At 38.5% G+C, this 27253-nt stretch overlaps 2 protein-coding genes across 2 annotated transcripts in view; one reads left to right on the forward strand and one right to left on the reverse strand.

Moving 5' to 3' along the window:
• Nucleotides 1-7330, forward strand: part of LOC126210429 (luciferin sulfotransferase-like) — a 111635-nt gene extending 104305 nt beyond the window's left edge. Inside the window, exon 7 of the mRNA XM_049939660.1 lies at nt 6956-7330. Within this exon, the coding sequence (XP_049795617.1) occupies nt 6956-7267 (312 nt within the window). The 3' untranslated portion in view covers nt 7268-7330. The remainder of the gene's footprint in view (nt 1-6955) is intronic.
• A 12575-nt stretch (nt 7331-19905) lies between these two features.
• Nucleotides 19906-27253, reverse strand: part of LOC126210428 (sortilin-related receptor-like) — a 204193-nt gene continuing 196845 nt past the window's right edge. Inside the window, exon 32 of the mRNA XM_049939658.1 lies at nt 19906-21179. Within this exon, the coding sequence (XP_049795615.1) occupies nt 21118-21179 (62 nt within the window). The 3' untranslated portion in view covers nt 19906-21117. The remainder of the gene's footprint in view (nt 21180-27253) is intronic.

Here is a 27253-nt window from a genome sequence, read left to right on the forward strand (position 1 = left end):
TTGAATGCCTCCGTGCGTGTAGTAAGTATTGTAATCTTATCCTTGCGATCCCTGTGGGGGCGATAGGTAGGTCTATCCCTAGAGTGCACATTTAAAGCCGGTTCTTCAAACCTCTTTAAAAGACTTTCTCGGAATATTTTGCGACTGTCTTTTCCAGTTCAGCTCCTTCAGTTTCTTTGTGACACTCTCCCGTGGAAACAAGCCTGTGGCCATACGTGCCGCCCTTCTCTGTATACATTCATCTGCTGTTAGTCCTATCTGGTACAGGTCCCACACACTTGAGCAATATTCTAGAATGGGTCGCACAAGTGAATTGTAAGCAGTCTCTTTTCTAGTCTGACTGCACTTCCTCAGTATTCTAACAGTATGTCTATTTTCTCCATACTGTATTGAGATGTGGCTTTCCTTTCCAATTTAAAAACAATTTCGATATGTTAGCTAATTTAGTACACAGGAGTGTATCACCTAAATAGAGCCAAAAATAAAGTAGCCAGCTTCAAACTATATGCTACAGAGTACTTAAAAAAGAAGTACCACAGTAACTATGACCAATATTGAAAATATATATATATACTTCATTATCAAGCTGTGATATGAAGGTTATATATCTACATCTATATTCTGTAGACCAATGTAAGAGGCATAGCAGAGGGTGCGTCCCATTGTACCTGTTATTAGGGTTAGATACAAAAGAAATCAATTCTGTATGCCAGTTAGTTTCCTCATAATATATACAATAGTGAAGAAAAGGCAGAAATGCAAAATAATTTTGTTAGTATTTTAGAGAGATGAGAGAACTGCAACCGAAAATCTAATTTCAGGAATTGAAGTAGCTTTGCTTGATTTACATACAGTATTTTTACAGTTTAATGACCCCTTGTTGTTTACAGAAAGAAAATTGGAAAAGTCATTTTTCTCAAGCATACTGCTATCAGTCACTTCGTGGGAACCACTCATTACTTTCTTGTGTGGTTTTTGTCTTCCTATTGCTCATTTTTTATTTCTAATTTTTACAATACATCAGATGATTGTTCACTGTTAGGTAAGCCCAACAATTCAACTGCACATCTTCCTGACTCGGAAAGTGATGATCGAAGGGATTGCTGTGTCAAGTAGGATTCTACATGTACCAGTCTCTGAATGATGGTCCCTATTTTGACTTGACCAGAGGTGGGAATCTGCCTACACATTGGACAGGAGGCCTGAAGACGGCATAATATATATCAGAAACTGGTTGCTCAATAAGATAACAACTGGAAATTTAGACGTATGAAGACGTCTAGAGGTAGCGTCTTTGATTCATAATCAAAACGTCTTCGGTCCCGGGTTCGATCCCCGCCACTGCCTAAATTTTGATAAATAATCAGCATTGGCGGCCGAAGACTTCCGGCATAAGAAGTCAGCCTCATTCTGCCAACGGCCTTGTCAAAGAGGGCGGAGGAGCGGATACAGGTTCAGGGCACTCTCTTGTCCCAGGGGTGGGAAATTGCCCCTAAAGGCGGAAGAATCAGCAATGATCAATGACATGAGGATGCAGAAGGCAATGGAAACCACTGCATTAAAGACACGTAACGTGTATCCACAGGACATGTGGCCTGTATTTGAAGAAGTGTCATGATGATCTCTCCATTGGCAAGAGATTCCGGAATAGTCCCCCATTCGGATCTCCGGGAAGGGACTGCCAAGGGGGAGGTTACCATGAGAAAAAATTGAATAATCAACGAAAGGATAACGTTCTACGAGTCGGGGCGTGGAATGTCAGAAGTTTGAACGTGGTAGGGAAACTAGAAAATCTGAAAAGGGAAATGCAAAGGTTCAATCTAGATATAGTAGGGGTCAGTGAAACGAAGTGGAAGGAAGACAAGGATTTCTGGTCAGATGAGTGTCGGATAATATCAACAGCAGCAGAAAATGATATAACAGGTGTAGGATTCGTTATGAATAGGAAGGTAGGGCAGAGGGTGTGTTACTGTGAACAGTTCAGTGACCGGGTTGTTCTAATCGGAATCGACAGCAGACCAACACCGACAACGATAGTTCAGGTATACTTGCTGACGTCGCAAGCTGAAGATGAACAGATAGAGAAAGTGTATGAGGATATTGAAAGGGTAATGCAGTATGTAAAGGGGGACGAAAATCTAATAGTCATGGGCGACTGGAATGCAGTTGTAGGGGAAGGAGTAGAAGAAAAGGTTACAGGAGAATATGGGCTTGGGACAAGGAATGAAAGAGGAGAAAGACTAACTGAGTTCTGTAACAAGTTTCAGCAAGTAATAGCGAATACCCTGTTCAAGAATCACAAGAGGAGGAGGTATACTTGGAAAAGGCCGGGAGATACGGGAAGATTTCAATTAGATTACATCATGGTCAGACAGAGATTCCGAAATCAGATACTGGATTGTAAGGCGTATCCAGGAGCAGATATAGACTCAGATCACAATATAGTAGTGATGAAGAGTAGGCTGAAGTTCAAGACATTAGTCAGGAAGAATCAATACGCAAAGAAGTGGGATACGGAAGTACTAAGGAATGACGAGATACGTTTGAAGTTCTCTAACGCTATAGATACAGCAATAAGGAATAGCGCAGTAGGCAGCACAGTTGAAGAGGAATGGACATCTCTAAAAAGGGCCATCACAGAAGGTAGCAGCGAAGAAACCATGGGTAACAGAAGAAATACTTCAGTTGATTGATGAAAGGAGGAAGTACAAACATGTTCCGGGAAAATCGGGAATACAGAAATACAAATCGCTGAGGAATGAAATAAATAGGAAGTGCAGGGAAACTAAGACGAAATGGTTGCAGGAAAAATGTGAAGACATCGAAAAAGATATGATTGTCGGAAGGACAGACTCAGCATACAGGAAAGTCAAAACAACCTTTGGTGACATTAAAAGCAACGGTGGTAACATTAGGAGTGCAACGGGATTCCACTGTTAAATGCAGAGGAGAGAGCAGATAGGTAGAAAGAATACATTGAAAGCCCCTATAAGGGTGAAGATTTGTCTGATGTGATAGAAGAAGAAACAGGAGTCGATTTAGAAGAGATCGGGGATCCAGTATTAGAATCGGAATTTAAAAGAGCTTTGGAGGACTTACGGTCAAATAAGGCAGAAGGGGTAGATAACATTCCATCAGAATTTCTAAAATCATTGGGGGAAGTGACAACAAAACGACTATTCACGTTGGTGTGTAGAATATATGAGTCTGGCGATATACCATCTGACTTTCGGAAAAGCATCATCCACACAATTCCGAAGACCGCAAGAGCTGACAAGTGCGAGAATTATTGCACAATCAGCTTAACAGCACATGCATTGAAGCTGCTTACAAGAATAATGTACAGAAGAATAGAAAAGAAAATTGAGAATGCGCTAGGTGACGATCAGTTTGGCTTTAGGAAAAGTAAAGGGACGAGAGAGGCAATTCTGACGTTACGGCTATAATGGAAGCAAGGCTAAAGAAAAATCAAGACACTTTCATTGGATTTGTCGACCTGGAAAAAGCGTTCGACAATATAAAATAGTGCAAGCTGTTCGAGATTCTGAAAAAAGTAGGGGTAAGCTATAGGGAGAGACGGGTCATATGCAATATGTACAACAACCAAGAGGGAACAATAAGAGTGGACGATCAAGAACGAAGTGCTCGTATTAGCCTTTCGCCCCTACTCTTCAATCTGTACATCGAGGAAGCAATGATGGAAATAAAAGAAAGGAGGAGATTAGTGTTTAACGTCCCGTCGACAACGAGGTCATTAGAGACGGAGCGCAAGCTCGGGTGAGGGAAGGATGGGGAAGGAAATCGGCCGTGCCCTTTCAAAGGAACCATCCAGGCATTTGCCTGAAGCGATTTAGGGAAATCACAGAAAACCTAAATCACGATGGCCGGAGACGGGATTGAACCATCGTCCTCCCGAATGCGAGTCCAGTGTGCTAACCACTGCGCCACCTCGCTCGGTATAAAAGAAAGGTTCAGGAGTGGAATTAAAATACAAGGTGAAAGGATATCAATGATACGATTCGCTGATGACACTGCTATCCTGAGTGAAAGTGAAGAAGAATTAAATGATCTGCTGAACGGAATGAACAGTCTCATGAGTACACAGTATGGTTTGAGAGTAAATCGGAGAAAGACGAAGGTAATGAGAAATAGTAGAAATGAGAACAGCAAGAAACTTCACATCAGGATTGATGATCACGAAGTCAATGAAGTTAAGGAATTCTGCTACCTAGGCAGTAAAATAACCCATGACGGACGGAGCAAGGAGGACATCAAAAGCAGACTCGCTATGGCAAAAAAGGCATTTCTGGCCAAGAGAAGTCTACTAATATCAAATACCAGCCTTAATTTGAGGAAAAAATTTCTGAGGATGTACGTCTGGAGTACAGCATTGTATGGTAGTGAAACATGAACTGTGGGAAAACCGGAACAGAAGAGAATCGAAGCATTTGAGATGTGGTGCTATAGACGAATGTTGAAAATTAGGTGGACTGATAAGGTAAGGAATGAGGAGGTTCTAAAAATGGCTCTGAGCACTATGCGACTCAACTTCTGAGGTCATTAGTCGCCTAGAACTTAGAACTAATTAAACCTAACTAACCTAATGACATCACACACATCCATGCCCGAGGCAGGATTCGAACCTGTGACCGTAGCGGTCGCTCGGCTCCAGACTGTAGCGCCCAGAACCGCACGGCCACTCTGGCCGGCGAGGAGGTTCTGCGCAGAATCGGAGAGGAAAGGAATATGTGGAAAACACTGATAAGGAGAAAGGGACAGGATGATAGGACATCTGCTAAGACATGAAGGAATGACTTCCATGGTACTAGAGGGAGCTGTAGAGGGCAAAAACTGTAGAGGAAGACAGAGATTGGAATACGTCAAGCAAATAATTGAGGACGTAGGTTGCAAGTGCTACTCTGAGATGAAGAGGTTAGCACAGGAAAGGAATTTGTGGCGGGCTGCATCAAACCAGTCAGTAGACTGATGAAAAAAAAAAAAAAAAAAAAGAAAGAAAGGTGTTTTGAGTCAACATTCTGTACTGAAGAGCTGGGGTCCAGCAACCATCTATAACAAGGTGGACATACAGAAACAAAATCTACAGGAAATTAACACCATTTTCATCCCAGACCAAGAGTGCTTCATCTTGTTCATGAATAATTCGCTTCTTTTCTTTGTCTTGAGTCTTCTCATAGTATAGATGACCAAGTTCTACCTCATATTGATCAATACGGAATGTGTTTGGCAACCTTCCATGGAATGAAGTTGTCTAATAAGATTTGTGCACCATTAATTACAAGAACAAGTGGGCCGGTTGGTCCATTTTGAATTTTCCTGCCATATATTTGGCAGTTCTGCTTGGGGAGGAAAGAAATTTGACAAAAATATAAACCGCTCCAGCGCTCTCACTGAACAATTACTCAACTCATTATTTAAAACTTCCAGGCTGAGAGGCCGTGGTTGATCTGTAAAACTACTTCCTCCTGAGGTTTCATTGCCAACTGCGAGCAACATCTTACCTCAGAAGATGTTGCCTGAAGTTGGCAAAGATTTATCAGGAAGAAGAAGTTTTACAGATTGACCAGAGCCTCTCAGCCTGGAATTTTAACTAATGAAGACATTGGCGATGAAAGCCTACGTGTTAATTACTCACCTGTAAATTTTGTTTCCCGTAGACCCTCGTTTATTCATGAAGTCCTTTAACAAATCTGTGTGACAAGCAACAAGGGAGAGTGCTGTACCATGGAACACTTATCAGATATTTGTCTTTAGTCAGCCTGGTAACAGATGTTAATGTGTCCTCTTATTCCATTTTGAAATGATAGCATACTCTCTGCCAGGCATACAATTCTGGATTGCAAAGCAGTCACTTAGATTTAGATGGTACATTATGGGTGCCGCAGTCTTTGTTTGAAATTACAAAAATTACTCTGGACAAGTAAGGTTTATACAAATGTGAAAAAATATTGCAAGGTACAACACAGTCATGTACTTAAGAACAAATATTCTAAGCCAATTTAAAAGTGTTGCAGTTGATAAAATGTTGTCAATAACGAACTGAATGATCTATGTATTATGTTATTATTGCACTACACACCAATAATCAGTAAGTAATATCAAAAATCAGTTATTATCTGCAAACATTTTGAAATAGAAACTATTGTCAAGCAACACAAATTTCAATTTTCAAGAGGGAAAATTGTTGTGAAACTAAAGAAAAACTTAGTTAATTTGCAAATATCACCTGTTTGTTAGTGGAAGACTTTCTGCCATTTCAAGGTACAAGATGGTGCCTGAGTGTCAAGAAACTATGGCTTAACTGTTAACTGTCCAAGGACAGCCATATTGTCGTTTGTAGGGGGGGCGATTAGTCATGGTATAGAGAATTTTTAATAATTCGTATGACAAAGGCATCTTGTAAATAGCAATAAAAAAGTTCCTGTTCCGATCCTGTTAAAATCCTGAGTAAGACTGACTTTTAAATAATTTTCTTGAAAGGAAAATATCTTACTACACTACATTTTTTTCCTTTCCCTGAGAGCTATCAGGTGCTGTGGGTGAGTGAGCCACAGACACGCCCCCCCCCCCTCCCCTCGCCTCCTGCACCTCGGTATGGGCACCCTCCTAGCTGTCCACATATTACATAACCTAGTTATAAAAATATACAGAAGTATGCTTACCACAGAACTTTATAACTGAAGGATTAACAGTATTCTTAAAATAGCTATATTATATTATGCAGAACTTAAATATGTAGAACTCGTAGTATTTACAAACACTGCACAACACTTCAAAATCAGTCTCTAGATTGAGACTGTGATCACAAAACATCATGTGCCCCAAGCTACACTATCTAGTACAACACTCTCCTCCACATGATCTCACTCTTACAGTTGGTAGAATCTGTTCCCTGGGTACCATTTATGGCCTACGTATATTTCTACAACTTTTACAGGACTTAGCATCTGTGATCCGCAGAGTGGGGGAGTTCCTGGGTAAGCCAGTGCCAGAGGAGCAGATGCCCAAGATGCTGGACCACCTGAGTGTGGAAAAGATGCGTGCCAACCCACACGCCAACCACCAACACGTGGCAGAGTACGTGCGCAAGCAGTCAGGTTTGCCATCGGCTACGGCTGCTGGGAAGCACTTCATCCGGAGTGGCAAGGTCGGTGGAGCACTCGACGAACTCTCTGCTGCTATGCGGCAGAAGATTGACAGCTGGACAGAGGAGTGCCTGCGGGGCTCAGACTACTCCGGCCCTCGGTGAAGAACTATCTTTTGTATTAATGCATGTAAAATATAAATAAACACCTCTCACTCATTTTTACAATGGCTTTTGTTTTCCCCCTACCTGTTCTTATACAAGAGCCACAAAAACAACTGCTGTAGAGCAAACGCCTTCACCATTGTTGGCTCACAGGAAATTTCATTAAACATCTGGATAGAAATGAAACTTACTGGCAGATTAAAACTGTGTGCCAGACCGAGACTCAAACTCGGGACCTTTGCCTTTTGTGGGCAAGTCCTCTACCAACTGAGCTACCTAAGCACGACTCACGCCCACTCCTCACAGCGTTACTTCTGCCAGTATCTCGTCTCCTACCTTCCAAACTTTACAGAAGCTCTCCTGTGAACCTTGCAGAACTAGCACTCCTGAAAGGAAGGATATTGTGGAGACGTGGCTTAGCCACAGCATGGGGGATGTTCCCAGAATGAGATTTTCACTGTGCAGCAGAGTGTGTGCTGATACGATATGATATCAGTGCACATTCCGCTGCAGAGAGAAAATCTCATTCTGGATCTGGGTAGAAAGTTCCTGCAATCTGTCTGACAAGGGGACTGTGCCTACTTGTCATCACAATTGTTAAAACATATAACCATTTAATGTTTAAGAATATGAAGCTGTTCAGAGGGTATTTTTTGTTATCTGCTTTGCACGTTATGAAAGAACAGAGGTCCACGACGCATCTTCCAGCAAATGCAGTACTTGTGTGTTCTCCTCAATTCGTCATCCCACGTCACAGCAGAGTAGTTCACTGCTGAGTAAAAACACAGGTTGTGAAAATAAGGCATGACATCAGGGCAGAACAGAAGAAGTGGACTGAATATTAACTAATGTAATTCTTATGTAGGACAAGTAATGGTTCCTATTCTGAAAAGTTTCAAACTGAGAAGTTATTGTACATTATGAAACAATGTACGACTCTGTTACAGAAGAAATACTTCACATTAATTTATAAAAAGTTAATTTTTGTTGAAATGTTTGGATTCCAGCAGACCCGAGGCTCCATCAGCAAAGAAGTCACACATATTTACTTCAGCATGGCCTGCACATAATTTAATTTCAGGTGCAGATGTTCAGAGCTATAAAAAGTCAACAATCTCAAATCTGAACACAAGTATATTTTAAAAGGGCAACATTGTACTACCCTCACAGCTTGACTTCTGTCTGAACATCTCTGCCACTTTCCAGACTTGGCAGAATCATTCCTGCATACCTCACTGCACTACAGTGAGGGGAGATGAGGTAACATGGCCACAATGGGGAAAGTGGCCAATGCATATTTTTTTTGCCCTAAACACAGCTGCTGCCTGCCGAGACATGGTCAAACTAATTCTTGTGTACACATTGTTGGGAGTTTGACAGAGGAAGCTTGAGTTGTTAATTTTTTAGTAAAATCTTTTCTGAATTTTAGTCATCTCATGTAACGTAAGCCATTTGTAATGTTCATTACCTCACTTACACAAAGAGTAATTATTATAATTGACTCAACGGAAGGTTTTAGTGAAAATTTTATATTCTGTTAACTAAATTTTTAAGCCTTATTTCTTGAACTTTCTTATTACTGTATGACTTATGTTTCAAGTTATGAGCTCATGTTCTAGTATAAAACTGATGCCAAAGATGAGAAGTAGGCAACAATAAACTTGTTAACTTTTGAAGTATCAATTTTAACTTCATTTGTAAAAGTTATTCCTGTTGTCAATTTAGAGAAAATTACAGGTGGATTTGCAAAGTTCATCAGGACAGCATTTACAATAACTATGACTAAACATATTTACAAATTTCATTAGGATAGCATTTACAATAACTATGACTAAATGTACATTGGCATGAGGCTAGGCACAGGAATGGAATTTCATTATATGAATGAAGGCACCAAGGTTTTTCTTCTACTTGGGGAGTTGCAATATTGCCCAAAAACGGGTGAATAATTGAACTGAGGTTCTTCATTTGATAATAAATATCTCACCTTCTAAAATTTCTATCTGAGTGAGCTTTGCACTCCCTCTATGTGTGGCACTTCTATTTCTATGGTGTATTTTTGGTTTTCAATCATGCAATGATGACTTCTTTAATCTCCCACTTCTATGGTGTTCTCTGAGCACAGCTTGACCTCTCAGTGTTGCTAGCACAGAAACATTGACATTTTTGGCAGATGATCTTATCAATTCAGCTTTCCATGGTATCTGGTTGTTAGTTTTTAAACTGAAGAGAAATCTACCTACTGTCTGTAGGACATAGAAAGGCACAGAGAAACTCTTCCCTTTTAAAATTTTGCTTATCCTATTTTAAGCATTACCGATAAAAGGAAACTCGACATTTCCTTTCCAATCTACCTATGTTATTCACTGGGTGCAGTAGGGATCCAGCTTGCTTCTTCAGTTTTTATTTAGAATTTTGTCAATAATGTTGGGATGAAATTCATTATTTGTTGCTATTGTTTTTATTGCATTGAGTTCCTGGTCTTAGTCTTCTTGGAACTTGGGTATAGAAAGGGGGTGGTGAATCATGTGGTGAAAAGCTGCATGTTTGTAGGCTATAGGATGTTGAGCGGAAGCTGGGACGAATGTGTAAGTAAAGAAGTCTTTTCTGTAAATTTTAAATTTATAGTTGCTATATCCTATCTATGCTGATGTTCAGGAAATTAATGCTGGAACTCTCAAACTCCTTGCTGGCGTTAATGCTAGTATCCCACTGATTCATATTTTCAATGAACTTGTGGAGTTGTGCAGAGGAACTATCATCAACATATCTGTGCCAATACACAACATGTTATGCCAATGGTTCACTCTTAAGAAAAGCTTTATGCAACTTGTTCATGAACATTTCCGCTAGCAGAGAGGATTAGGGTGAGCTCATCTGCGTGCTTATAACAACTCCCTTGAAAGCAGAAACAATACTGGTTACAGTACACTTGTTGTTTCATTTAATGTCAATAACAGTCACGGTAAAGTCTAACCTAAAATGTTCACATTTAAAGAAATAATTTGATTTAAACAACATTCCACGATACTAATTACGCTCAGCTGTTCTTCTGGATTAATTTTGTGTAAATACAATGATTGCAACACGTCAATACAGTCTTTCACAGGAATGCTCAAGAATAATCTCAGTACATCAAAAGAGACCAATATTTGTGTTTGATGGAATCTTCACATCATTTAAGTTGTTAACTAAATCTAAACTGTTCTTAATGCTATATTTTCCAGGAAGTTCAGAATTTCCCTCAAGATGCTGTTGATCTTCCTACTAATATTTTGTACTGGTGCTTGTATTGCAGATACTTTTGATCAGATTGGAACTTCTGGTTTGTGGAGTTTGGGTAAGCCATGCAGCTGTGGAGCCCTAGAATTCATTCAAAGAATATTCTTACAAACATATTCAGGAAAAATGTTGGAGCACTTGTTTAGTGCCTGTTTAGCCTGGTCATTGTATTTGGCTGTGGATCTTTCTGTAGTGTTTCAAGCTGCACTGACAATAAATTCTTCATTTTGTTGGTATAATCGGCTTTATTTAGCAAGACTACAGGACCTCCTTTATCTGTTCTAGTCACAATGAAGTTACTGCTTTCAGTCATAGTTTTAAGTTTTTTTGTGACTAAGAACTTATTGTTCTTCCAATACTGAAGTAGTAATTGTTGCTGTGCCTTCTTAATTTCTTCTGTCTACTTGGTGCCTTCATTCACATAACAATGTTCTATTCCCTTACATATCTCTACTCCAATGTATGTTTCATCATACTTATTGTAAATGCTGTCCTAATGAAAATTTAATATATTTAGTCATAGTTATCGCAAATGCTGCCCTAATAAAATTTGTAAATCCATATGTAATTTTGTCAAAATTGTCAACAGCTAAGTTGAGAATCTATACTTCAAAAGTTAACATGTTTACCTTGGCTCTGTTCTCATTTTTGGGATCAGTTATGTACTAGAAAATGGGTTTATAGCCCGAAACCTGGATTGTACAGTAATAACAAAGTTTTTGAAACAAGACTAAAAACGTGTTTCATTTAGTTAATACACAGAGCTAAACATTTTTTACAATATCAATGTTTAAATGTCTTTTTGCTTACAAATTTAGCTCCTTTTTGTTCCTTTCAGTTTGGTAATTTCATCTGTGAACCAGTAATGCCAGCATGGTGCCCAATCAGAGAAAGTGGCCATGCTAGTCATTGGTAAAGTGGCCAAGGTGTTTACCCTAGTGATAGTTACTTCCGTATACCATGCGTAATACTTGGAAATGCTTTTATATAAAAAACTATCAACCCTCATTCTATCCCTTTGTCATGATTTTGATTTAATTGATTAATATTATTTAAAATTGTTTTTGTTGTATTTGGCCTGATACAAAAATCTGATTGAAAATGATCTGCTACTTGGTAACATTTCACATACTAGGACATCAAAATGCCTAGAAAATACATCCAGAAATCAGAAAAACAAACACAAGATCCTTTTGCGATGGCAATGGTCACATTACCCCCTTAGGTAGGTGAAAGTTGTATCTCTGTAAGTCTTCAGGAAAATGCATGTAATTCTAATATTTTATTTTATTTTTCAGTTAAAAATAGTTGGTGTGATAGCTGACAATATTTAGATTCATAATATGTAAGGGCCAAACTTCTATAAATAACCATATATGGTGAAAATTCAATTCCTACTTTATTTAACCCACCTACTCGAGGGCAAATTGATATTATCAAGAGAATAGCAAAGACAGCACTTGTGTCATATTTGAATGCTCTTTATTATGCACAAGTATAAAAAATGAGCCCTCTCATACGAAGAGGGCACTGAATGACAACCATATGAAAAAGAGAGAATTATGTGAAGAAAAGCACATACTTTATTTCTACATCTACATCTACCTCCATACTCCGCAAGCCACATGACGGTTTGTGGCGGAGTGTACCTTGAGTACCTCTATCAAATGAATTTGAATGGCAATTCTTGAAGAAAGGATACTGTGAAAATATGTTTTAGCCACAGTCCAGGTGTCTCCAAAATGAATCTTTTGTGTCACTGTAGTGCACACTGCTTTGAAACGTAGGAAAGAGGTATTGGCAGATGTCAGCTGTGAGATGAGTTTGGGTACCTCAGCAGTGAGGGAATTGCTTGCAAACAGCACAGTCATGGGTTTGAGTCCCTGCACAGCACAGACTTTTAAGCTGCAGAACAGTCTCATTCTGATACAGTTTGGGAGTTGTGCTCTTATCTTGCCTAAGGTACAGATTCATTTAGCTGAGCAAATGGATGTGAGTAACTTCTTCACAAAAACACTCCATCACCTGTCTGAAGGCAGTCTGCAAAGAAAATGATAATCCAACTCCTAGATGACAGCAGCAAGACAGATGATATGATATGCAACTTCCAGATTACAGTAGCTCCAAGACAGATGATATAAAATTCAAATAATTCAATGAGTGCTTCCTATCAGTACTTGAAAACATGGGGACAGAAAATAATCTGTCAAAAGCAGGTCCAGTACACTTACTAAGACAGACAATGCCTATTCCACCAGCAGACATCAGTTTTGTTAAATAATTTGTTAGAGAGATCACAAAAATAATTCGGTCACTAAAAGCATTAAGTCAAGCACAATCTTGTGCCAGTTTGGTAGTGCTACCTTTCTTTTACCTTTGTGATCAGTCAAGGTGTTTCTCATGAAAGATGAAGATGCAGTAATAACAACCATTTATAAAATTTGAGATAAGCAACTGACCTGCAGCTATGGATGCATTTCTGTCTTCCCTGTGTTCTGAAATTTTTTTGAGAAGGCTGTTTACAGCTGAATAGTCGAACTACTTTTTAACAACTCAGTTTGGCTTTCACATAGGCAGTATCATAAAATTATTGAGTATGTACCACAAGATTCAGTGCTTGGTCCACTTCTGTTGTCAGTCTACAATACTGATCTGTCTGGGGCAGTGGACTCCTCTTGAAAAACTAATATCCACTGATGAAAAGGATATTATTGATAAAGGGCCCAATCACATACATAGCAGACACAGCCATGAGAATAAAAGAAAGGCTTTCAGTCTGTTCACAGCTGACAGGTTAAACTTTAATCTTGCAAAAACTTGTATTATGAAACTACACACAAATAAGAATGAGTTACAGACACCAGAAGTATAGGTCAATGGACATGTACACACTGAGGCTCTGTGTGTGAAGTTTCTGGGCATCCAGATGAAGAATTAACTATGGTGGTAGCAGCAGGTGGATACATTGACTGAAAAGCTCAGTTCTGCCTGATCAGCACTAAGAAATTTCTCTCACTCTGTTAACCATTATTATGAAAAGAACAGACTGCTACTCACCATAAATATGATGCGTTGCAGGAAAGGCACAACGAAAAAACTGTTACACTTCGAGCTTTCAGCAAAAGTCTCTTCTGACAAAAATACACACACAAACATTCACACAAGCAACCACACTTCATGCACACACGACAGCTATATCTGGCCGAAGTGGCGGGTGATACTAGTCATGTGTGCATGAGGTGTGCTTTTTTGTGTGAATGTGTGTATTTTCTTATCCGAAGCAGGCTTTGCCATGAAAAAGTGAACAGAGATATTGTATAAGAATCATATGTAAAATTAAATGTTTAAATATTACTACAAAACTTGCCCAGATTATGCAAAATTAAACCAATGTCAACAGTTTCGGACCTCAACATGATCCAATGATCAGGTTCTTCGAGATTCCAGTTTTGACAAAATTTTAATTAGAATCATTTGGTTATAAACACATTTGTTTTAAGTTTTCATGAAGCTTTCTCTTTCATTTTTTGAATTATTCCACTTTTTTCAAAATCTTAAAAGCACATAACATTAAAATTAGAAATTTCTACCCCTGGAATTACGTTAAGTTTCTCATAAAAACATACGGTAGAATTTTTCATGAAGCTACCTCCTTCACTTTTTGAAGAAGGTGGAAACCAATTTTCATGCCAAAAGCTGCAAAATATGTTAGATAACTTACCATAGTAAATAAGACACAAATCTAAAATGACAGCACTGTATTTGATATAAGTAGTAATGAAACTGTAGTAACTTACACTATGACACTGTAATTTAACAAAAGATATAGAAATTATAAAGAAACTGTTCAGAGGCCACTATCTATGCTTGGTTTTGTTTATAAATGTTGAAGGTTAAAGTTTAAAAGTCATTGGGCTGAGAATTTTATACAATATAAATAGAGTACAGACATACTTCAAGACAAATTGGGATCATTGTATGTCTTCAACCAACAACAATCTAAATAATTTTGTAAACAAAAAGGGTGCTGGGTGAACACAGCTAGTGACACTGAAAGCAACTTAGAAGAGTGTGTTTCATTTGCTGTCCACACCGTGATTAAGTAAAGATCAAGGTGTTTGCACTTTGGGCATTATTCCTCACCATCAACCATATGGAACGTTTTACTCTCTGCTACAGAATGTGCCGTGATTCTGTCCATGTCTGTTTAATCCTCGGATGGAGGTATGATGACTGACATGACTGTTTTTACCATTGAATGATGTATTGCGTGTATATTGTGAAACTGTGTAAAAGTGTACCTAACTGGATTAATGATTTACAGGCAAACCTGTGTTTCATTTTCAATGTTCTGTTTCATGTGCAATCTGCTGTATTGAAGAAAATCGAAGGGCAATGTCTGAGATTATTCTCCAACTTTAAGGCAAACAATTAACTTTATGAAATGAGGAATAAAGAGTAGAAATTGTCTGTGAACTTTGTGATGTGTTTAGTACCTTCAAACAAGCTTTCATGATGTTAAAAGCTAGTAAGTACTTGTGCGTGTGAATTTTTGTCAGAATATACTGCCGAGTTAAACAACAGTAGACATTTATTTATTCTCATGGTTCGTCACTCCTGTGCATTGCTCTTAGAGAGTCAGAACACTTCATTTCAGATTTGGCAAGCTGAGAGGTCGACCCATGGACTGAAGACTGAACAGTATGTTCTCCCTTTACTTCCTGGCTGTTCACAGAAATATCTAGTTTTCTGGCTCCTGTACAAGGATGCGGTATCCAAAAATCACACAACACTATCACACATTTCAACTTGTAAAACTAAAATTAAGCAAATCCAAAACTGATATCGAGCAAGGAATTCAAAATCCAAAATATTCAACAACACTGTATAAGGAGAACACAGTCATTTAAATAATTTATCAAAATGTTTGGATTCTGGAATGTAAATTCCACATAACTCCAAGTTTTATATGTGATACACTTTCTGACAGAATGTAGATAATTCAGGAAATGAGCAGTAGATGCTCATAGACATGGACTTTGGAAATATGCAAGCAGCTAAGAGTGGTCGGTGCAGTGCTTTGTTTGAAGCAACTGAGTGGTAGAAGAGCAGCAGTAGTAGCTTTTCTCAAAGTAGCTGCATTTATCCTAATGTATACGTATAAAGTAATTGCCTTAATTATCAATGTGAGTAGATTAGAATTAATAATGAATTGATGTTAATATTCTTTACAGAAGCAAATAGTGTAGCAACTACATACAGTTTTTTTATAATTTTTTTCCCTTCAGGACTTTATCTGACAGTTTTTATGGACTCAACTGATATCAAAAGTGCAACACATAAAAGCTTCAGCAGAAAGAATCACATCTACCATAAAGTGACACGATTCAATTATTTATATGTAAATGATATCTTACTTAAATTTCAATAAGAATGGTTGCACAGAGCACTGAAACTAGAGTGATGCAGCTATGGTCAGAACGTTATGTAAAGAAAACGAAGAGCTGCTAGGGGGGTGGCTGGAAATGAATAGAACACCCAGGATGCAGAAAATGGTTAGCTTCTCAAATATTCTAGAAAGATGAGTGAGAAATGCTCAGAACAACGCAGTGATGGGGAAGTCCCCATAAGTGGTCTGCAGACCACATGAAAGCATCAATGAAATCTCAATTTATTAACCATTCATGTTACCTAACATTTTGTCAACTACAAACTAAATCAGCAAGTGTAGAAAAAGGCCTCATGTGATAAACACCACTTAAATAGTAAACATCTAATCACCAGCATATAGCTTTGAGACTGATGTAAGTAATTAATCTTGGGGAGGCACATGTGCATCCTGTCTGTCCTGATAGCGCCACAGAATTCAATGCCCCTTTCTTTCAGGGCAATTGCTAATGGTATAGACGAAAACTAACTATCAGCAAACACTTTGAAATGCCGTTTCTCTGGCAATGTTTCCGTCAATGCCAAAACAATATCCCCAGACAAACCTAATCCTCTATCACTGCAAGTGTTTTTGCCAACATAAATTTCAAAGCACCAGCTCTCGTAAAAGATTTGTAGCCCCACTTGTGAGGCTTATTTCAATGGTATTATCTGTTCATCAACAGCATGGTATTCTTCAGGAGGGAGTGTCTTCAATGATGACTGCAATGCAGATAAAAGTGGGAGAATCTTGAAGAGTTTGTCACCATTACTATTAGCTTCAGGTAAGTCTTGATTACTGACAACATGAAAATACCGCAGTAGCCAGAAGAAGCGAGTTCTGCTCATCACATCAGCTATTGGTAAATACCTACACTCATTCAACCAGTATAAATGAATGGAAGGCATTTTGATTATGCCCATGTGCAGTAAAATACCAACAAACTGCTCCATTTCATTTTTGCTCGTCTACAAAGAAACTGAATCTTCTGCAAAGCATAGATATTGGACTGCTCAGCAATGAGTTCAAATACGCCATCATTCATAAATATTTTATAATATTGCAAAGGTGTCATTTCCTCTACTGGTGGTGGTGGAAGTGATCCTTTCCATTCTGTTTTTCTAAATTTATAATCACTACGCTTACATCTATGTTTTACTTGCTGCTGCTGCTGCTCAAGTGTAGATGGTGCTCCTTCATTTGTATTGTTGTCCCTTACATCTGATTTTGGCTGAGAATCAATAACTTTACCACTCCTGACTGCATCAGCCTGAAATTTAAAGATATTGATGTCTAAAATACGTAATTATACGTATGTACTTTCTCAATATTGTTACTTCTGTTAGTGATCCCTACCTTTGGAAATTCATATTCTGTCTCTTGCTCCTCTCTAATTGCCAAAATTTCAGCTCCATCCTCCTTTTCCACCATCTGAATGAAATTCATGACAGCTGCTTCGGAAATAGCTTGAGAACTTTCATCAATTTCGACAGTTTCATCTTTATCCTCGTCCCCAACATCTGCTATATCCCCATCAGGGCCATCAATGTATGCAATGAACTCATTATCGGGTAAATTCATAATATATTCTAGGTCAGCATCAGTCAAAAAGCCAGACATAGTGACGCAATGTTTAAAAAGTGTCTAGAATGTGATTTTATACCTGCAAAGCAAAATTTCAAACACCTACATCAATAGATTTGTAAAGCGGGGCATTATATTACGGAATTTCCACTCAATTCCACTATTGTTTTGAAGTAACATAAGGTTTTTCGCAGTTTATCTTATCTGGAAATCATTATGCAAGTCAAATATATGATTTACTTATGCTGGAAGGATTGTCACAACACATGATAATTATTTCACTGTAGACGAAAGTGCAAAACTTAGGTATTTTACGCGTTTTTTATCATCAAATCTTCACAACGAAGACTGCAGCAACTAGTCACGCTCAACAATTGTTTCCTTTTTCCCACGCATTAGTTCCTGCCATTTGTTGTCAGGAACAGTCACTACTGGCATGGAACTTCAAGCAAACAGTGGCGAAGAGTAGTTAAAATCGGTTTGATGCAAAATACATCTATGGAAAGACGATGTTTCTTATAAGCTACACTGGTAAAGAAAGGGTTAACGAGTACCAGCAGCACTCAGTAACTAATGCAACACATTTTTTTCTGAAAGCAAGTTGGTTTTATTCAGTATTCCAATACATCACATTATTCCCCACTCTTTTAGGTACAAAACCCCATTTCTCAACATAATCTCCATTCAGTATGACAGCCTTAATGTCATCTTACTGGGAAGGCCTGTATGCCCCCATGGTACCAATCTACAGGTCATCTTCGGAGCCAACGTCTTATTGCATCAATAACCCATATAATGCTTCCCATGCAGTGCACTTTTCATTGGGCCAAACAGATGGAATTTTAAATGTGCGAGATCCGGCTGTATATGGATGAGGGAGAACTTTCCAATGAAGTTTTGTGAGGTACTCTCAGATATGCAGACTTGTTTGAGATCTTAAGTTGTCATGGAGAAGAAGTTGGTTTGCATTTTTGTGGTGACGAATACACTGAAACAGTTTCTTCAATTTCCTGAGGGTAGCACAATAAGCTTCGAAGTTGATTGTTGCACCACGAAGGAGGACAAGATACCTATTCAGAGGCACAAAAGGCTGTCGTCATTACTTTACCGTCCGAGGTGTGAGGCTTTGAACTTTTTGCTTCAGAGGAGAGGTGGTACAGAGCCATTCTGTGGATTGCCATTTTGTTTCCAGTGCAAATGATGAACGTGCATTACATTGCCTGTGACGATGTTCGGCAAAAAAGTGTCCTATCAGCCTCATAATGAGCAAGCAATTCTGCACAATGATCCTTCGTTGCTCTTGATGGTGAGGAACTTAGCAGGCATACACCTTTGAGTACCCAAACTTATTTTTCGAAAGTAGTATATTTGAACTAGAATTAATGTTTGAATATTAAGTGTTGTTGGCATATTCACAAATGCGAAGTAATAACAAGATCATGCACAAAAATTATTGTTAACAATCGAGTTTTCCCTTTCTTGCGATTATTACGGCTAAAGAAAAAAAATGTAGTGCTGATAAACATAACTGTGAATGTTTTGTTATGTTATTTTTAATTTTTCACACACCTATTAATTAACATATAAATTTGCTGAACAATACTAATAACATGGAGCTAGTAATTATTGGAATCTCGAAATATGTGACTAGAGTTTACTGCAATACTTCATTAAATTTTGTGGCAGTAACACAAACAACATAGGAAGCTGTGGTTTATAAATTTTTCTGGATAGTTTGTGAAATGAGTTTATTATTGGTTATTTTTGCATGCACTATAACGAGTACATTTCAGGTAGTTTTTGAACATGATTTTGATTGAACGAAGGGGATTTTGTTTTGTTCTTCTGTGCTATCATTATCTATTGACTATGCAAATATTAGTTCACTCATGTAGTGTTGCATAGTCAGTATTGCATAGTTCGACCGAATTTTTTTATCACCTAATGCCAAGTGTTCTGTTACAACTGTTGTGACTGGTGACAGTTGTTAGCAGCCTTTATCATCTACTACATGTTGCCTACCACAGTTGGCTCTGGTGTCTGCCATTTTCACCAGACTGAGGAACCATTAGCATGCTGCCATGTGAAAATCCAAGTGCCTTCTTCATGAGCTCTAGAGATGGAGTGACCTGTGTGTGACATGCAATCAAATGTGCTGATAGTATACATATTGGCTGCACTGTGAAGGGCTTCCATGTTAACAGCCGACACGTGGCATGGCAACAGCCACACGACTTTTCAAACTGTTCCATCTGCTGCAGCGACGAGCGTTTCTTGTCTCCAATACAGCAGCTAAGACTGGTGATTTACTAAAGTTATTAAATTTATTGCAAACAACGCAGCATTCCAATTTGTATGTTTTATTGATTTTCATACATTTTAACACAACAAATGTAAGTCTTCTGGGTGAAATATTTACAAATCTACATACTTAAAATAAAAGTGAAAGTGTCAAACATCAAGACAACTGACAGAGTTTCTTTGGTTATAACGTAAGATCAATGTAAGTGAAGTCACAACCCTTTCCTTTTTTTTAGTGGAACTGTAATGTCACAATACATCAAGTTTTAGATTTCAGCACAAAGCATTTTGGGAATAAGAAATTTAGACACACAGCAAATTTAGGAATCTGATACTTGGCTGTAGTGTAGATTATATAAACACTTGCAAACACTTAGAAGTGGCTCCCTTATAAAGCCAGTTGCTGGACTACTTACACAACATACATTAACAGCATTGCAATTGGATGAAAAAAAAATTGAAAACTTGTGACTGCACTGGCTCTAGAAATAGCATCACACAACAGTAATATGAATCTGTCTTGATACGCTCTCTCGTCTTCAGCATCAAAGCAGGCAGTAAGCCCACAGAAGTACATGCTGTCTCCAAAAGAAACACACGCGCGCGCACGCACGCGCACACACACACACACACACACACACACGCACACACACACACACACACACACACACACACAACAGAATGTTCTCAAAATAAAAAAAGGTATACTGAAGATCACTTACAATTAGAAAGTCAATACTGTATCAGTTACTAGGGTTAATCAAGAACGGACAAAATTCTGGACAACAGTCTTCCACATGCAAAGCATTTGCTCACACAACTAAAAAGCTAAATTTTTCTTACAAGTAAACAGAAACATTCACCACTGTATAATAGCAACAAACAGTGGGTTCCCACACACACTGACCATCTCATCAACATCTGCCCTCCGCCCTCCCACCTTCAATTGTAAAACAATATGTAGTCTCATTTTGTATACAAAATCACAGAAAGTATAAAGAGGAACCAGAAAGAAAACAGACATTATGTGCTAATTAAAAAGATATTTGCACCTGACATTCCCAGACAACATAACTGCATTGTCATTTAGCATAAAACTCTTCCCTCCAGCGCAGTACAAAGTTAATAAGAGCATATTTCAGTCGCATATGCATTTACAACATTTATAGACATTTTGTATATTATTACATTTAAAACATTCTTTCAGACAGAAATCTAATGATGATTCTGCAACTTTCTGACTGCTGTCACCACTTCAGGCAATCACGAGGGGCTCATCATCTGAAAATCCTCTTATTGCGGGAGAATCATCCTCATCTGGAAAGAACAATTTTTATAATCAATAACAGTTTGCACTATTGCAAGTGGAATCGAGAAACAGGGTAACATTTCTACCTTTCTTGTGCAATGGAATAATACAATTTGTTAGCTGTATTTAATTAATTTATTTCATACATAAAGTATTTCCTGTATATAACTGAGAAACAAAAACAGTAAAATTTATTTTCACCGTATACATAAAAAAAAGGTCTATAGGTTAAGTAGTCTGACAGTAATCCTCCTCCGTTTGTGATAAATTTGACGGAAATTTGATTCCCCTGCCTCCTTTTTCTTTTATTCAAGCATATTACTTTACAGCCATATAATGAGTAGCAACATCCTTTACTTGTAGTATGTCTGATGCTAGAAGGGAGAGGAGCATTCGCCCCCCCCCCCCCTCCCCCACGGAATTGAATTATACAAAATGCATCAGTTCTTAAGAGCCCCAGGTAAACAGCCTCTAAAATGCACAGGGAGGAGGAGGGACAGGTGGGGGGGGGGGGGGGGCGTCGCAACTCTGCCATATATTGAAGACAGTACATGAAAACAAGGTTATGAGCTTTTACTTATGGACTTTATACTGTTTCCGTAACTGCCTTTGATGAAACATTGTAGATAGCTTGAGGGAAAGAGAACCGGTGCCCATTATTGGAAGAAACACAGGTCACACCTGTATAGAAGAAGGGAAGCAGAAGTGATCTTTGACATCCACCTGTTGTAAAAATTTTCAAACATATTCTGATCTAAGACAGCACAGTATCATTACCAGAATCTCTACACCAACACGAGTGGATTTCGAAAATATCGGTCATATGAAACCCATATCAGGTTTTTCTCACATAATGTCCTGAAAGTCATGGATCAAGGAAATTCCTGAAATGCACCTGACTCAGTACCAACACTTATTAGTGAAAGTATGAACATGTGGAGGTTAAAGAAATTTTTGACTATACTGAGGACTTCCTGGTAAGGACGATACAGCATTTTGTCTTAGTTGGAGAGTCATCGACAGATGTAGAATTAACCTCAGGAACATTCCAAGGAAATATATTTGGACTCCTGCTGTTATCTATAATGAAGTACTGGCCAAAAAACACTGCACAAACATTTAATCCAATTTTAATAAAACTTCAAGTTAAATACTTTAATAAATTCAGTTCACTCTTGTTTCAAGAACAACTATAAAAAAATAATATTTTAGTCTTCAGTTCACAATTAGCAGTTAACAACAGCAATAACTGTGCACAAAGTACAATGTAATAACACATCACCATACACTGAGAAATACTAAGAGAGACCCAGAGCGGCCTTCTTATTTTTTGTAGTGACACTAACAAAACACATGACATGAACTAAAGGTACCAATCAACATTAATTGCAGCAATTATCTTTAGTGATAATCATAACAGTTATCTACCATTACATTCGAACACATGAAAACAATGAACTACTTTTACAGATGGTCAGAATCTCTTAATCAAAAATCTTTCCATTCAGTCAAGTCATGCCTAGCCAACAACTGCTAACACAGGTGTTGGGGCACGAGTGCATGCCACTAGTGAGTTTAGAACATGCAGTGATCAAATTTTTAAAGATGGAAAATGTAGATTAGGTCGACTTATACAATCATTTTACAAGCATATTAATCTTATATAGTTGGTATTCCTGAGATATGACTGAGTCTCGCCTATATATGATTAATATATCACCTACGTCTGACATACAGGGGGCATTAAGCTCATTTCCAGTATTGCTGAGTTGCTATTCCAATATCGGAGACCCTTGGCAATAATGGCGCAAAAACAATGGGTTGAGGCACGAGTTGGAATTTGTAATGGTGACGGAGATGTACACAGGTCATCCGTGCAGCTGTGGTATCAGTAGTGCCCAGTAAGCATGAGACCCAGGTTTGAATCCCAGCACTGGTACAAATATTAATTTGTTGCTTTGGCCTACATCAGTGTCATACATTTACAAACAATTAACATATATTATTATGTCATTTACAGTGACTGAAGATCATTCAGACTACTGTGACCAATAAAATTTTGGGGCTGTGACCCTAACTAATTTTGTTGTTCTCTCAATAATTCAGATACACATAGCTAGTACATCTACCACATAAACCTACGGACCAATATAATGTGCTTGTGGTCATTAGTACTGAGAGCTGAAGACACTCAGGCAACAACGATATAGCTCTCTCTCTCTCTTTTCCTTTTCTCTTTTTTTTTTTTTTTTTCTCTTGAAGTGTTTTGCCGAGTTTTTGTTTCGGTTTTGTGCACACAGTCAAGTTGAAGTCCAAACATCAAGCACCCATACATACCAGCACAACTCGCAGTGACTGAAGAAGATGGCTGGGTCGGTCAGTGAAATATTGTGTACAAAATGGGAACAAAACCTCAGTGTTACACTTGAAAGAACACTAACATGAGATGTACATCACTTGCACACCCTCTACAGCACAACAGTTGGTAAACAATTCCGGTCATCAATGCAGACATTGCTTTTTGTAAGTTGTCTTTTGGAGCTGCGTAATGAAAGCACCGAGGTGACAAAAGTCACGGGACAGCAATATGCACATATACAGATGGCAGTAGTGTCACATACACAACATACAAAAGGGCAATGCACTGGCAGAGCTCTTATTTGTACTCAGGTGAATCATGCGAAAAGGTTTCTAAAATGGCTATGGCCGCACAACATAAATTGACATACTTTAAACACTTGGGACATTCCATTTTGGAAATCACCAGGGAATTCAATATTCCGAGATCCACAGTGTCAAGAGCATGTCAAGAACATCAAATTTAAGGCATTACCTCTCACCACAGATGACACAGTGGCCGACAACTTTCCCTTAATGACCAAAAGCAGCGGCATTTGCACAGAGGTGTCACTGCTAACGGTGGGTGAAATAACTGCAGAAATAAATGTAACACTTACATCGAATGTAGACAGTAGAAGAGTGCGGCGAAATTTGGCAGTAATGGGCTACGGCAGCAAACTACCAACACGAGTGCCTTTGCTAACAGCTCGACATCACCCGCAGCACCTCTCCTGGGCTTGTGACCATATCGGTTGGACCCTACATGACATTAAAACTGTTGCCTGGTTAGATGAGATCCGATTTCAGTTGTAACAGCTAAGGGTAAGGTTCAAGTGCAGTGCAGATCCCACAAAGCCACAGATCCAAGTTGTCAACAAGGCACTGTGCAAGGTGGTGGTGGCTTCGTAATTGTGAGAGCTGTGTTTACATGGAATGGACTGGGTCCTCTCATCCAACTGAACTGATTATTGACTGGAAATGGTTATATTTGGCTACTTGGAGACCATTTGCAGCTATTCATTGACTTCACATACCCAAGCAATGATGGATGACAATATGCCATGTCACTGGGCCACAATTGTTTGCAGTTGGTTTGAAAAAGTTTCTGGACAATTAGAGTGAATGATCTGACCACGCAGATAGCCCGACATGAATTGCAACAAACATTTATGGGACGTAACTGAGGTCAGTTCGTGCACAAAATCCTGCACAGAAAACATTTTCACAATTATGGATGGCTACAGAGGCAGCAAGGTTCAGTATTTCTTCATGGAACTGCCAGAAAACAGGCACTACTGAGCATCGGCAGCTATGGTGACGTAGGAAGCTCATATGTTCATACATATATAGCATTAAGAGATCTTAGATGATGCCGTAAAGGAAACAGGACATCAGAGGATACTCCAAGAGCATAGGAATTTTGTAAACCATACTAAAATGCATAATTTGGATTAAAGGACACATTCATATGTCCAAATTCACAAGTAGGTAGGCCCCATTCTGATATTAAGCTTTCCAGTGCACTTTTGGGATGCAAATTTTCTTTCAGTACCAGTAGGCCTACTGCATTGTGTCATGTTTGGTTCTTTATTATGGCATAATGCCGTATGTGCCAGAAGATGAAAATGTGCACGGGAAATTCAGTGAACAGTTGAAACTAGTCAACGGTGTGGAATGAAACACTTCGTTTCTTATAAATTGACTGCATCTGTGGAAAACAAGCCACATTTATTTAGCAAACCAATAAAAATAACTGCATTGTTGTTGACTACGAAAAACATGAAAATTAAATAAAATCAGAAAACTGAAACTAACAACATATTTTAGCCTCCTGTAATTAATTGAATGTATTTTAATTTGATAGCTCCTGGCCACAGAAATCCATTTTGTTTTCATTTGATGTGTGAACTGTAAATAAAGAGGAAGCAGCAAAATCACTAAACTCAAACACGAGCCACTATCCCTCTCCCCACTACAGCCCTGACTGCTCTGGGCATACATGTATCTGGCAACTTAGACACTCCGGAAAAATTTTTCTGGGTAGCATGACTGCTTCTTCCTACCACTGCAGCCACACTTCAAGTAGTCAGGAGCAGAGAGTATTGTTCATACGCAACTCAACTGCACATGTGCCCACTGGCGACTGCTCAAAACGAACTTAATGTTAACAGTCATGACATCACACTCATCGGAAGCAGTTCGCTGTTAATGAAGTATTTCATAGTCTTCATCTTAAATCCTTTGACACATTTTGCTTTTGGCAGGCGCTTGTGTGTGCACTGTGTTTTGTTGTTGTAAATAGAGCATTTCCTTTGCAACTTAAGTTTTAGTTTGGTTTTAATCTCTCGTTTCTGCAGTAGCGGGGTACAGTAAAATTCTTTGTTAGACTATTAGTTCTTACCAGTCAAATTCACAAAAATTTAACTGAAACTAAAACAATGAAAAATTCCTGGGTTTTTCTCCAAGATAAAAAAATTCCCAGGTTTTTCCTGCGTTTCCCAGTTTTTCCAGAGCATATATGCCCTGTAAGAAGCATGCGTGTGTACACACCCTTGAGAGCTATGAAGTGTGGTGTGTGTACAATCATCTTCAAGACAACACACATCTGTAAAAGATTATGATAAATATCCACTGGCAGATATGAATCTGTAATTTTTATGAGGTTCTGTTAAATTACATGCCCCAATGCGATACTTATTGTTCCGTGAGCAAAGTCACAAAAAAAATGAAGAAATTCATTCCTTTCTACATACAGGATCACTCAGATGTTTCCACAAATGAAATTATGATGGTCCACGAACTGCTGCAGCTTTTTGATGTCTCAGAGTCGTCGCATACAGTATCATTCCAATGTCTTCCAAATATTCTCGAAATGCAAGAATCTATTTATAATATTATTTGGCAATCATAAATATGGATGCAGCAAAGAAAAAATTCATCACAGATGTGTATAGCATCAAAAATAGTTGAATTCGTGAACTTTTGGTATTTTAACAAATTCAGATGGTTTCCAAATGTGACAAGTACTCTGCAAAAGATGTTTCAAAACATTTGAGACCCACATTCCGTCTCAGTGGCTAAGTGGTAAAGTGGTGAAGTGATAAAGTGATGAAATGCCAGATCAAAGAACCAAAAGTCTCAGGTTTGATCCTGGGTCAGTCCTAGGATTTCTCTCGCTCACTTATCATTTCTTTCACCTCTGGTAGTATTTGTTTATGTGTGAAATCTTGAGTCGAACTATGGATTCAGAACTATGTTACACTGTAGATGCTCCTATACCTGGCTCAATTAGTCAGCTCAAAGGTCGGAGGACGGCACCGCACCTAGTAATGTAGTGCGGTTTTCAAAGCAACCTTCAGATTGGTGGCAGCTTAAGCTTGTGTTGAAGGTCTTTCTTGCGAACTGTTGGCAGCCCATGTAACTTCCACAGAAATGCACCCCAGGCTCTGGCTTTTGACAATTTCCTTGGGGAAGGAGGATGTATTTAAAAATAAAGGAGTCTTTCCGACCACCTGGTTCATGGAAGCTAATCTGTCCCACAATCTATGGAATTATACACCAAACTGTGTAGATCAACAATACGTTACAGACCACATTTTAAAAAAATCACACTGTCTTCAGCAGCCGGGAGAACAATCAAGTTAACAATGTGAAGCTTTTGTACTGTGGCTCCCTCTACTGAAAAGAAACGGCTTCTTTTCAGGTAAGAATTCATGACAAATAGTGTCTTTACCTGCCGTTG

Source organism: Schistocerca nitens, chromosome 10, assembly GCF_023898315.1.
Source record: "Schistocerca nitens isolate TAMUIC-IGC-003100 chromosome 10, iqSchNite1.1, whole genome shotgun sequence".
Lineage (NCBI taxonomy): Eukaryota > Metazoa > Arthropoda > Insecta > Orthoptera > Acrididae > Schistocerca > Schistocerca nitens.